Genomic DNA, 13,148 nt, shown 5'->3' on the forward strand with positions numbered 1-13,148 from the left:
AACTGTAGTATATGCAGTAATTTCATAGCCACGACCTGTTGCTATTGTGAGTTTAAGTGTTGTGAATATTACATATGTCTTGGCTCAACCATGTTACAATATGTTAGTTGGAATCCCAAGTACTGAGCTGACAGGCTGGGTACACACGACTTCCCAGAGCACATGACTCCACTAAATAGAGCAGCACATCCTTAAGTTGTTTGGAATTACGGGGGAGAGTATCCAATAGGTGTATGAGAAGTCAAGCAAAGGAAGAGCTCACGACGAATAGTTTATGGAAGATTAATGATTTTTTTTAAATGAACTATGAAGGCGAGTGCATCAGCGGACCAGTTAGCACGGGATTCTTCCTAGTTCTTAGGATTCCACCTAGTTCTTAGGATTCCACACTATTTAAATCACTGGTGGCCTTTGCCAGTACCAGCGCAGTGGGTGGTGGGGGCTGCAGGAGATGGCAAGGTCTTGAAGAGAGGCGTGTAGGGGAGACTGGTTTGGAACGTGACCGGGAGGCGATGCAGGGTTCGGAGAGAGCTTTGTGAAACGCAGCTAGAAAACGTCCTGGGAACATAAGACAGCGGACGGAGGGCTCCTCAACGCCTCACCCTCTGGAGGGCTGAGCTGCAGCACCTCGCGCGAGCTCGGGGCGGGGCTTTGGGGGACAATAGACACCCTCGCTCGGCCAGTACGGAAATGACGCATCGTCTCGCGAGAGGACGGTTGCGCGAGCCTCGGCGGCCCGGAACCGGCCTTGGAGCGGTGGCGGAACCTGCGGCCGCCTGCCCTCCCGCCCCATGGAGCGGCCCCCGGGGCTGCGGCCGGGCGCGGGCGGGCCCTGGGAGATGCGGGAGCGGCTGGGCACCGGCGGCTTCGGGAACGTCTGCCTGTACCAGCATCGGGTGAGGCGGGCGCGAGGGAGCCGCGCTGGGTGCTTGTCATAGCCTGTGGAGCCGTGACTGTCAGTACGTGAGGCTGTCGGAGAGACCGGGGCACTGTTGTGGCCGGAGAGTGCCCCGCGTGCGTGCGTGTGCGGGGGGGGGGCGAGAGGGAGAGGGCCTGTGAGCCTGGTGACCTCGTCTCAGGTGGTACCTGAGGTCTTAGGTCAGTGTGTGGGGTATATGGAACTGTTAGGGGAACTTTTGGTCTGAGTGTCAAGCTATGACAGGTTGTTTACTGAGTGTGACAGCGCATGTGTCTCTCAATGTAGAGGAGTGTCAGGGCGTGTGAGGCAGACACAGCAGAGTGTACGTGTGAACACGAATGCGTGAGTAAAGGGAGCTGATGAGGAGGGCTGTCTGTTGGAGTGTGTGTGTGTGTGTGTGTGTATTAGGAGGACATGTGATGCCAGTAGGGGCTGGGGTAGGCAGGTTTCATGGAGGGTGTACAATTAAGCTTTTGGAAGCATTGGGTAGGCTTTGGGATTGGGGGAACAGCTTTTTAAAATGATCATGACTTCAGAAAGGAAGGTCGTGGAGCTGGGGTAAGGTTCTCTGGGGGTGGAAGACACCTGCCTTCAGATGTGGGATTTTACTTTGATTTAACAGGAAATGTTTGACTGCTGTAGCAGGAGTTAATAATTATGTTTGAGTTGAGCTTCTTTTGAGGCATTTTACCAATAAAAACTATAAACCCTTTTGCAGAAAAAAATGCATAAATGCACATCCACAACACTATATGCATTGCCATTTGAGGGTGTTTATGCACTCCTAAAGGACATTCTCAAATATGTAAACGCTGGACTATTAATCTCTGCAGTATCACCTTTGTTTTCTCATCTCTTAAATGTGCATAATAATGTAAAATGTTGTGGGTCTGTTTTGAGAGGTAAATAAGATAATAATGTGTGTAAAGCCAAGTATAGTACCTCGCCCATGGTAAGCTGTGAAATATTAACTCCTGCGGCTGTGTTATTCTTGCTATTATCATTCTTAAATAGGTAAATATCAAGATGTAGTGGTGTTCTAAGAAGATTATTTTGTAAAAGATAAATCTGAGTGGAAAAACATGAAACAAGATGAACAATTAAGATTTTACTATAAAATGCCTGCATTTGACCTATAAATGGAGAAATTATGATTTGCTGTCTTAAGGAATATGAGAACAGTGGGGAGAACCCACACTTCAGGGTGGGAGATGAGAGTTTATGTGGCGGAAATAGTAACTTTTGTGCAGTTAGAATGACAGATGTCACTGATAGAGTTGATGAAATTCTGTGAAGCAGATTTCATAAGAGGAAATTTTGGGGAGAGAGAGGATGGAAGGTGAAAAGGATAAGGCATTAAATACTTTGATAGTCAAACAGTATATTTAATTATTCTCCTCATCAGAGGGGATGTAAAGTACTCAAAGAGAAAAGAGAGGGACTCAAGTGCTTCCAGTAGAATATTGCTCATGGCCTTGCTAACTAAGCTGCCCATCAGCCTGGTCTTAAGAAAAAATGTGTTATACATGCTGGCATGCTTTTGTGGATGCTTTCCTTGTTCCCTGACTTGGGGTTGGGTGAATATGTCTTTTTTTTTTTTAACTGTGATAAAGTATACATAGCTTAAAATTTATCATTTTAACCATTTTTAACTGTATAGTTCAGTTGCATTCAGTTGTGCACCCATCACCAACAACCATCTTCAGAACTTTTCAGTCTTCCCAGAGACTCTGATCCCATTAAACAATATTTCCCCATTTCCTCCTCCCCCATTCGCTGACAATCACCTTTGCTACTTTCTGTTTCTGTAACAGTCATCATTTCTTAAATGGAAGACATTTGGCTTCCTTTAGAATCTTAAAAAATCACTCAGGAGGGCCTCCCTGGTGGTGCAGGGGTTAAGTCTAGCACTATCAAGCTATCACTAGCCACTGTTGCCTGAGTCGGCCTGAGCTCTATGGCCTGAGTTCGATTCCTGGCCAGGGACCTGACCCACATGGCACAGCAGACCACGCCTGTCTCGCCCGCTGCTCCCCTCAGCAGTGTATTTCAGTGGATCCACCTGTTCTGCTCCCTACTCTGACTCAGGTGAGGCCTCTCAAACACCTCTCCAACACCTCTCCTCCCACCCCCCCCACCCTGCCCCCATGCCTTTGGCCTACACCCCATTTCTTGTATATATAAATAAATAAAATGAATCTTTTTTAAAAAAAAAAATCTCTTAGGAACTTTCCAATTGCCAGCGTGACCCTTTCCCCAAACTGGGACATTTGACAACAGAACCTATAGCAAGAAGAGAAGACATGCTTTGTCATAAGAGTTGGAAGCAATATCATTCCTTTTCCAAACCTGACTAAGGTGTGCATTTATGGTTTTCAAGATCCCGGTGTTCTGGTACAAGCCACATCCCAGGATTTCATCCACACCTTTTAAAACAATGAGGAAGAGAAAAAGATATGAGATAGTTTATTTAGCTCATTATTTTGCTGGATGCCTATGGTAAATCTCTTTCTCTGTCACACGCACACACACAGACACACACACCCCCACCCCTGGATGATACACACTCACACACACACACACACACACACACACACACACCAAGGAGACTTCAAGTCTAGTGGTGGCTAGAGACACAGAAACACTTTAAGTGCAGTGATTACAATGAAGAATTTTTAAAGTGATATGGAAACAACAAAATAACCAAAGAACTCTACCTCCAGTAGGGTAGCACTTCTTTCTCAAAGTGTGTTTGGAAAAACTAATCTCAGAAAAGAGGTTGGGAAAAGAGGTTATGTTGGTCTGATACATTGGGAAATCGTGCAGTATTCCTTTATTTGGAGATTGACAATTCACATTAGCTTACTACAAGCTCTGAGAAGTTCTGTAAGTAAAGAAACTAATTTAACTTTCTATTTTCCTTTGTATTTTTTAACTGTTGTAAGAGAAGCATAATGTTTCCATTTTAACTATTTTTAAATTCTGGAACATGATGTACATTCATACACTCTGCAGTCATCACCACTACCCCTCTCTTTATTTTTTAAAACAACTTTTTTTTTGGGCAGGACATTTATAAACTTTTCACAGAACATTCTGAAAAGGTAGAGTAAGGAGGAAGGCCATCACAGAGTAGGTGAAATATAAACTGAGGAGTTGAATAATCTTTTAGGATGGGATCTTTTTAAAATACATAGCTTCCTGTCTCATTCATATGAAAATTTAGGACTGTATGTTGTTCATGCTTGTACCAGAATGTCTCATGAGTTTACATGGCACTTAGCCACAGGAAGGTACATGCTCAGAACAAAAGAAAGATCGAGGGGAGTGAGGACTGTAGTTAGGCTAGATTGTAGTCTTAGTTCTTTTCTTCTCTCTGTATGCATTGAATATCCTATCTGTAGCCTCTCCTCTGTGTCCCGCCCCCTCCCGCCCCACCTTTAGACTGTTCCATCCATGTCTTATTTCCTCATCTGTATATTTTTTTCCTTCCTGTTTGGTCCTGACTGCTGGTCCTGAGCCTCATTTTTAGTGATGCCTGTATGTGATGAGCTCTGGCTATTTCCTGTAATGTGCTTCTGGGTGGTTTTAATTTTAGTCAGAATTGACTAAATCATTAGTCAAAGGCAGGAGTGGACAGGTTCATTTTATAATATTTGGAAACAGAAGTATAATCATTGTAGGATTATTTTATATGTCATTTGAAATGTAAAGATTAGGAACTAATTCTGGAGTTTTTATAATAGACTTGGTCATATTAAAACTATTTCTTGGAAAAACTATTTCTTGGAATTCAGGGAATTCTGAATTCTCCTCTTCATTCTATTTAGTCTAGAGGCTTGTTAATTGTCTTAACTAACTTTGAATAGAGTTTGGAGGGACAGGGTCCTTGGTATTTCTCTTTCTAGTAATATATTGTGAGACATTGTACTGAAGAGACCTGATAGAGGATCAGCCTTAGTCACTTTTTGATTGTGTGTCTGAAGGTCAGTTTTAAAACATTGCCTGTGTAGCTTCATAGTTTACCTAGCAAAAGTGTTGACTCAGGAGAGCCATGGATAAATATTTAATGAGTAGAGCTAAAAGAGTTTTGTTTTCCCAAGTTGACATTTCTTTGATAACAAGTAAATATGCACAAGAGCCTAATATATTATTTTGTTCATTTTCTATGTTGGCAGGAACTTGATGTCAAAATAGCAATTAAATCATGTCGCCTAGAGCTAAGTACCAAAAACAGAGAGCGGTGGTGCCATGAAATCCAGATCATGAAGAAGTAAGTGTACTTGATGACATTTTCTCAGTTTTGCAGCCTACCTAGATGGCATCATAGGGAAGGGGGCCAGGAATTTATCCTTCTCAGCATCTTTTTGGGTACATATTTTTTTCTCTCTCATGAAATAAGTGTGTTCTATTTCAAATAGCATCACATTATGATTGTTATAAGGAAGTTTAGTTTAAAAAGTCATCTAAGGGGCCTCCCCTGGTGGCGCAACGGTTGAGCTCTGGCCTGCGAAACTGCCCGCAGCCTCTGCAGTGCCGGTTCGATCCCCGGCCACCATCAAGGGTCCCACATGGCGCATAGACCTCTCCTGCCGCACCCGATGCTCCCCTCAGCAGTGTACTTCGGTCCTTCTGCCTGTTCTGTTCCCCGCTCTGGCTCTGGTGAATTTTTTCACCCCCCACACTTCTGACTGTACCTACCCAGTGCTTGTACAAATAAATAAATAAATCTTTAAAAAAAAAAGTCATCTAGGAATTATAAAACTTTCTCCAAGGGCAGAATCTATCTCTTCTGGATCTTGGGCAATACTCATCTGCTATATCTTCTAGTTAAAGATAAGTTACTCTTATCTCTTTACTCTTATCTATTTTAGTTGAATAGTTTACTTACTGCTTTGACAAAAATTACTTGAAAAATTAGTGGCTTAAAACAGCTAATATTTAATATCTCACAGTTTCTGTGACTGAGGAATTTGGCAGTGACTTAGCTGGGTGCTTCTGACTCAAATTTCTTCTGAATTATGTCAAAATGTTGACTGGAGCTATAATCACCCAAAGATGTGACTGGAGTATTTCCTTCCAAGTTCTTTTATATGACTTTTTGCCAGAGACATCAGTTCCTCAGCTTGTGGGCCTCTCCACAGGGATGCGTGAATGTCTTCATGACATGGCAGCTAGGTTTCCCAACATGAGGGATCTGAGACAGAGAGCAAGAAGGAAACATATCGGTTATGATCTTTCCTTGGAATTCATTTCATCATTTCTACCGCACTGTGTTTGTTAGAAATGAGTCACTAAGAACGGTCTACTCTAAAGGTGAGAAAAAGTAAGCTCTTGAAGGGAAAAGCAGACGTATCTTTAAAACTCCAAAGGTACTGTATTCAGTTCTTTATAAATAATTCTTCTAGTTGTCACAAAAACTCTATAGTTAGGTATTATCTTTGTTTATAGGAACAAAGTTGAAGTTCATAGAGTCATACAACTGGTAGATAATAGAGTCTGGGTTTAAAATAAGCACTTTCTGACTTTAGTGTCTGTGCCCAAACTTGGTAATGTGGGGGCAGCATCAGGAAAGTGTGTTCACAACCCTCCTCCTGGAGATTGTTTCTTTAGGACCTGTGAGTCAATCCTAGGTTTGACATCTTCTGTCTGATGATGATGGTGGTGGTGGTGGTGGTGGTGGCGGAGGCTGGAATGATAATATTGTTAAGTTAAAAAAACCATGTCAGAAAACAACATATAGTGTGGTTCAATATTCATTGAAGAAAATATATTAGTGTACAGATTAAAATCTGGAAGGAAATACAGCAAAATTTTAATAGACTCAGCTTTGAGTGACATTGTGATTATGGGAGAGATGGTCTTATATAGGCTTTGGAACCAGGCTGGCACATTGTATCCTTACACAATCACCTACAAACTGTGATCACATGTTACTTAACCAGTTTGTGCTTCAGTTTTCTCTTGTGTGATATGACTATTAAGTCTACCTAGAATTATTGCGATAAGTCAGTGAGTTAATATATGTAAAGTGCTTACTGTTTTCCACATAGAAATGTAGTAGTAGTAATAGTATTTTTATCTATATTTTCTTTATAAAATTTTTTATTTTTAATTATACAAAAGGCAAATTTTATAAATAATGCCAACCTTCTTTCCCCTCATTGCCCTCCAGTTACTTACCATTTCCAACCTAGTCCGTTTTCATTAGAAGGTAATTTTTATTTTATTATTTTCATTTTTTATTGTGGTAATGTTGGTTTATGCCACTGTTTGTATTTGAGTAGTGTGGGCTCCCTGCCTTCAAGCGTTGTTGCCATAGTGCACCCCCCACTATAGTCCACCAACGCTCCCATAGTCCACCACCACAGTCCACTGATTGAAAAATAATTTTTAATTATATTTTCCCCTTCTTTTTCAGGTTGAACCATGCCAATGTTGTAAAGGCCTGTGATGTTCCTGAGGAGCTGAATTTTTTAATTAATGATGTGCCTCTTCTAGCAATGGAATACTGCTCTGGAGGAGATCTCCGGAAGGTAGTGTGAATTTTTGAGATGATGAGAGTAAATCAGGAACTTTAGCAGTGCTTGAAGAACTTTCAATATGGTCATTGAGATTATGGATCAGAGAACTGTGACCAGTTACCTTTTTTTGGTTGTTGTTAAATAAAATTTTACTGGAACACAGCCAGGCTCTTTCTTATGCATTGTTTATGGCTACTTTCGTACTGCTGTGACAGAGTTGAGTAGAATAAAGTGTTCGCCATCTGACCTTTTACAGGAAATGTTGACTGATCTCCGGTTTACAACAGGCCTTTTTTTGATATTGGTGTTTACAGAATGGAATTATATTGATGTTAGATCAAAATATCCATGTTGAAGGTGTTTATAAAAAAGTTGTTTTCTCTGCTGCAAATCTTTCCTGTCTCATTTTAAATCTACCATATGGCTATTGTTTGAGTTTTCAGGGTTTTTTTTTTTAACCTTCCAATTTCAAATATTTTACTTTACTTACATAAGCTTTGCCATGAAATTTATGTGTCCTCAGTATGGATTTGGTGATTTTTACCCTCATATTTTATTAATTACAACTTATTTTCTTGTCTGAATAATCTTATTATAGTGCTAAATGTGTTGTTATTATTGCCCAGCAATATTGGCAGTATACATTTTTTTAGACTTCTTTTTATTTCTTTAGCTACTGAACAAACCAGAAAATTGCTGTGGACTTAAAGAAAGCCAGATACTTTCTTTACTAAGTGATATAGGTATGTAAGCAATATAAAATTACTATCATAATTTAATGCCCCTGGGCCTCTTTGGTGGCCTAGGGGTTAGGTCTCATTTCTATAACTGCTGTGGCATTGAGTACATAATTCGATCCCTGGCCAGGGACCTAACCCACATATGGTGCAGTAGACCTTTCTTGTCTTACCTGCTGCTCCTCTCAGCAGTGTATTTCAATAAATCTGCCTGTGTTGTTCTCCACACTGTCTCTGGTAAATCCTCTCACCTCTGGCCCACACCCCATTTCTTCTATGCAATTATTATTATATAATGTCCCTTTGGTAGTATAAAAGATTCTCATACTACTGCTTGGGAATTAAGGAAAATTGTTGCTATATATACAAAGCATAAAATTTTAGTATGTATGTGAGACTTTTTAAAAAATTTAACTGTTACTGTGGATGTTAAATTAAAGTTAAGATATTTTGTAATTAATTTTTATTTTTGACTAGGTGTCCATTTTTGGTTAATAGATGAATTAATTGCTGATGAAAGATTATGTGAAATGACCTTTCAATTTTATTCCTCCTCCCCAATTAACATAGTAACTATTTACCAGTGTCACTGTCTCTTGGGCAGAGGTTTTAAAGTCAGCTTTTCAGGTGAAACATCTCTTTATATTCATTACTCCTGAAAAAAGCCCTAAAATAACTAGTACTTAGGCCCTTGGCGGAAACTTGAAGACCAAGAATATGTTTATATATTTTAGTTTTGCTTTCTTTCTTGGGTCATAGTGTCCAAAGTCTAATTGAAGAGGGTGATGTAGGTTGGAGGGAAAGGCTGCAAGGGTAAATATATGCTTTTTCATTTATTTTTAATGTTCTTTTCAATATTAATTTTCATAAGTTAAATGAGCATATATTATAATTCTGTAGTATTTGTCTTAATGTTACTGGATTTTCTGTGGAGAAAATCTCAACTGCTTTAATATCATTTATTCTTTAGTTGTAGTGGCCCATATGAATTTGAGCATTGGAGCGGATTTGTACAAAATGTGAAATAAATTATTTTTTATTTAATTTAGTGTTTGCTATTACCTCAAAATGCATCTTAAACTTTTAGGGTCTGGCATCCGATATTTGCATGAAAACAAAATTATACATCGTGATCTGAAACCAGAAAACATAGTTCTTCAGGATGTTGGTGGAAAGGTAGGTGGAACCTGAAGAAATGACCCATGCCTATTGACTACAGTCTCCCTGATGTGGCTAGTCTTTGAGGTTTGGTGCCTTCCTGTATACCCCTAGCATTTTGTTCTTTGCTCCCCCAGTCCTTACTACACTGAACTATACTTTCGTGTTTAGTTTTTCTTCCCTGCTAATGAAGTAGCTCTTTCAGAGAAGGAACTACCTTGTTTACTTGTTTTTCCAGCACAGTTTCTACCAGAGAGAGAAGGCAGTGAGTACATAATTTGTTAATCCTTAGGAAGCACATCCAAAAAACACACACATCCTACATCTGCCTTACTTTAAGATTAAAAAACCCCAACTAATTTAAGGAAAAAAAACCCAACTAATTTTTCTCCCAAAGGTTCCAAGTGCTGTTATTAAATTAAAATCCAAACCCTTGATTTCTCAGATTCCTAAGTGAGTCATCTTGGGAAAAAAAAAACAAACAAACAGAAATTGTGAATTGACTCCTAAAATTTTTATTTTTATCAGAATAATTGGAGCAGTTTTCTTGCTTCCAGTGCCCAGAATCTGTGTAGACCCAAGAGTCTGAACCTTGAGTTCTTTAGTTAGTGAGATGTTGGTCAGTTTTAGGTGATACGACATAGCTGATGCTTTTTTTTGCAGAGCCTTTCATTTATGCTTTGCACCAGCTTTGCCTTGTTGTGTATCCAGGATATTTTTGAGGTTAGATAGGCATTTGCTCGCATCAGTCCATTCTAAGATGGTATAATGCTGCTTCAATATTTTCACTATTTCGTTGAATCCTAATAACAATTATGTAGAGTAGGGATTGTTAGTAATACCATATATAGGAAACTGAGAGAAGATAAGTAGCTTAATCAAGATCACATGACTAGTAAAGTGGTAGAGATCAGACTTGGAACATATTTGTGTTATTACAAAATGCAAGCTCTACTACAAACTTCTCTAGGGACTGTTAAGGGCATTGTTGCCTTTCCTTTTCATATTTGTCAACCATTTAATATTTTGCAGATTATGCATAAAATAATTGATCTGGGATATGCAAAAGATGTTGATCAGGGAAGTCTGTGCACATCTTTTGTGGGAACGTTACAGTATCTGGTAAGACGTATTTTTTTTTTCATTGTCTTATTTTAGGTTTTTTTAAAATTATCTTACATTGTTTTTCATTTTTTGTACAATATTTGAGTTCTCCTCTTGGGTGTAGTCCCATAAATCTCCCATTAGGACATCACCCTGTGAACCATCACCATAGTGCCTTGTGCTCTTCCTTCACCTGTTTTGATCCCTCTCTCCCTCCCCCTCCCCTGCTGTATATCTCAGATCTCTAATTTGCCTGTTAGTTTTGTCTTTTTTTCTCTTTGTTCAATTTCCCTGTATTCCTCCTCTAAGTGATATCATCTGATATTTTTTCTTTTTCCTTCTGACCTATTTCACTGAGCATAATCCTTTCCAGCTCTACCCATCTTGTTGCAAATGGAATGAGTTTATCTTTTTTGATTGCTGAGTAGTATTCCATGGTGTATATATACATCTTCTTGAGCCATTCATGTATTGGGCATTTAGGTTGTTTCCATATCTTAGCTGTTGTAAAAAGTGCTGCGATAAACACAGGAGTGCAGTTTTCCTTTCAAATTAATGTTTTTATGTCCTTTGGGTAGATTCCTAGGAGTGGAATTGCTGGGTCGCATGGTAGCTCCATTTTTAGGAATTTGGGGATCCTCCACACAGCTTTCCATAGTGGCTGGGCTAGTTTGCATTCCCACCAGCAGTATAAGAGGTTCCTTTTTCTCCACATCCTCTTCAGCATTTGTTGTTGCCAGTCTTTGATACGGGGCCGTTCTCACCAGTGTAAGGTGATATCTCATTGTGGTTTTGATTTGCATTTCTCTGATTATAAGTGAGGTTGAGCATTTTTCAAATGCTTATTGGCCATTTTAATTTCGTCTTTGGAGAAGTGTCTTTTTAGCTCTTTGGCCCATTTTTTCACTGGGTTGTTTGCTTTGTTTTGGTTGAGTCATGTGAGATCTTTGTAGATCTTGAAATCAGTACCTTATCAGTTGTATGGAATGCAGATATTTTCTACCAATCAGTAAGATGTCTCCGGGTTTTGATTATTGTCTCTTTTGCTGTATAGAAGCTTTTTAGCTTGATGTAGTTCCTGCTTTTCCTTCATTTTGTTTGCTTCTGGATGTTCTTAGTGATTCTGAGGTATATGTCATGGAGTGTCTAGCATGTGTTTTCTTCTGTGAATTTTATGGTTTCAGATCATATATTCAAGTCTTTTATCCATTTTGATGGGTTTTTGTATATGGTATGAGGTAGTAGTCTAGTTTCATTCTTTTGCATGTAGCTCTCTGTTTTTCCCAGCACCATTTATTAAAGAGACTATGCTTGTTCCATTGCATATTATTTGCTCCTTTGTCATAGATTAGTTGACCATATATGTATGACTTTATTTCTGGTTTTCAATTCGATTGCACTGGTCTGTGTGTCCTTTTTTTGTTCCAGTACCATGCTACTTTAATTATTATGGCTTTGTTGTATAGTTTGAAGTCTGGGAGCATAATATCTCCATTCTCCCTCATTTAGTTAGGAGTGCTTTGGCTATTCAAGGTTTTTTTGTGATTATTGCTCTAGCTAGAACTTCCAGTATTATATTGAAAAGCAGAGGTGAGAGTGAACATTGGCTGTGGGTTTGTTGTATATGGCTTAAAGTATTGTTCCTTCCATCCCAGGAGTTTCAGGGACCTTCATCATAAATGGATGTTGAACTTTGTCAAATGCTTTCTCAGCATGTGTTGATAGGATCATATGGTTTTTATCTTTCTTTTTGTTGATACTTCATTGAGTTGCATTAATTGATTTTCATATGTGTATTTTTAATTGAAATTATATTGGTTTATAACACTCTAAGTATTGTTTCTTTGAATTTAAGTGGATCAATTTCATTCTTAATTCTAAAAGTCATGAATATAATGGTACAAAATAAGGTAACTTTTGTCTTATCATGACGGCATCTAAAACATTTTTTCTTTTTAAGGCCCCAGAACTCTTTGAGAATAAGCCTTACACAGCCACTGTTGATTACTGGAGCTTTGGGACCATGGTATTTGAATGTATTGCTGGATACAGGCCTTTTTTGCATCATCTGCAGCCATTTACCTGGTAAGAAGTAGAAGAGAGCTTTGGTGTGCTTGGGAAATGGAGATTTTCAATTGCCTGCTTTATTTTTCACTTCTCTATTCATGGTACAATGCTTTTAGATATGTAATTGAATACAATAAAATGGCAAGAAAAATCTAAATGTGTTTATGAGAATCAGATTGTCAACTGAGGCAGCTTTTGTTTTTATAGGCATGAGAAGATTAAGAAGAAGGATCCAAAGTGTATATTTGTAGGTGAAGAGATGACAGGGGAAGTTCGGTTTAGTAGCCATTTACCTCAACCAAATAGTCTTTGTGGGTAAGTGCATTTTAGTAGAGGAAGTTCTTCAGGGTTTAAAAAAGAACAATAGAGGGTCTCCCTGGTGGCTCAAAGGGTTAAACACAGCACTGTGAAGCTATTCGCAGCCTCTGCAGATTGAGTTTGATCCGTGGCTAGCCAGGAAGCTACCCATATGGTGCAGCAGACCTCTTCTGTCTCGCCCACTGCTCCCCTCAGCAGTGTATTTCAGTCAGTCTGCTGGTTGTGTTCCCCACTGTCACTGGTGAATCCTCTCACCCCCTCCATACTTCTGGCCTGTACTTCAGTTCTTGTATGCATAAATTAAAAAAAAGAAAAGAAAAA

At 39.2% G+C, this 13,148-nt stretch overlaps 1 protein-coding gene across 2 annotated transcripts in view; it reads left to right on the forward strand.

The window, feature by feature from the left end:
• Positions 1 to 791: 791 nt before the first annotated feature.
• CHUK (component of inhibitor of nuclear factor kappa B kinase complex) overlaps positions 792 to 13,148 on the forward strand; it is a gene marked incomplete at both ends in the record, with an annotated part of 31,086 nt that continues 18,729 nt past the window's right edge. For both annotated transcript variants that reach the window (XM_084245644.1, XM_084245645.1), the window contains 8 exons: positions 792 to 896; positions 5,098 to 5,192; positions 7,341 to 7,455; positions 8,117 to 8,186; positions 9,268 to 9,356; positions 10,371 to 10,460; positions 12,403 to 12,527; positions 12,717 to 12,824. In XM_084245644.1, the coding sequence (XP_084101770.1) occupies positions 792 to 896; positions 5,098 to 5,192; positions 7,341 to 7,455; positions 8,117 to 8,186; positions 9,268 to 9,356; positions 10,371 to 10,460; positions 12,403 to 12,527; positions 12,717 to 12,824 (797 nt within the window). The remainder of the gene's footprint in view (positions 897 to 5,097; positions 5,193 to 7,340; positions 7,456 to 8,116; positions 8,187 to 9,267; positions 9,357 to 10,370; positions 10,461 to 12,402; positions 12,528 to 12,716; positions 12,825 to 13,148) is intronic.

This window comes from Talpa europaea (assembly GCF_964194135.1).
Source record: "Talpa europaea genome assembly, chromosome: 10".
NCBI lineage: Eukaryota > Metazoa > Chordata > Mammalia > Eulipotyphla > Talpidae > Talpa > Talpa europaea.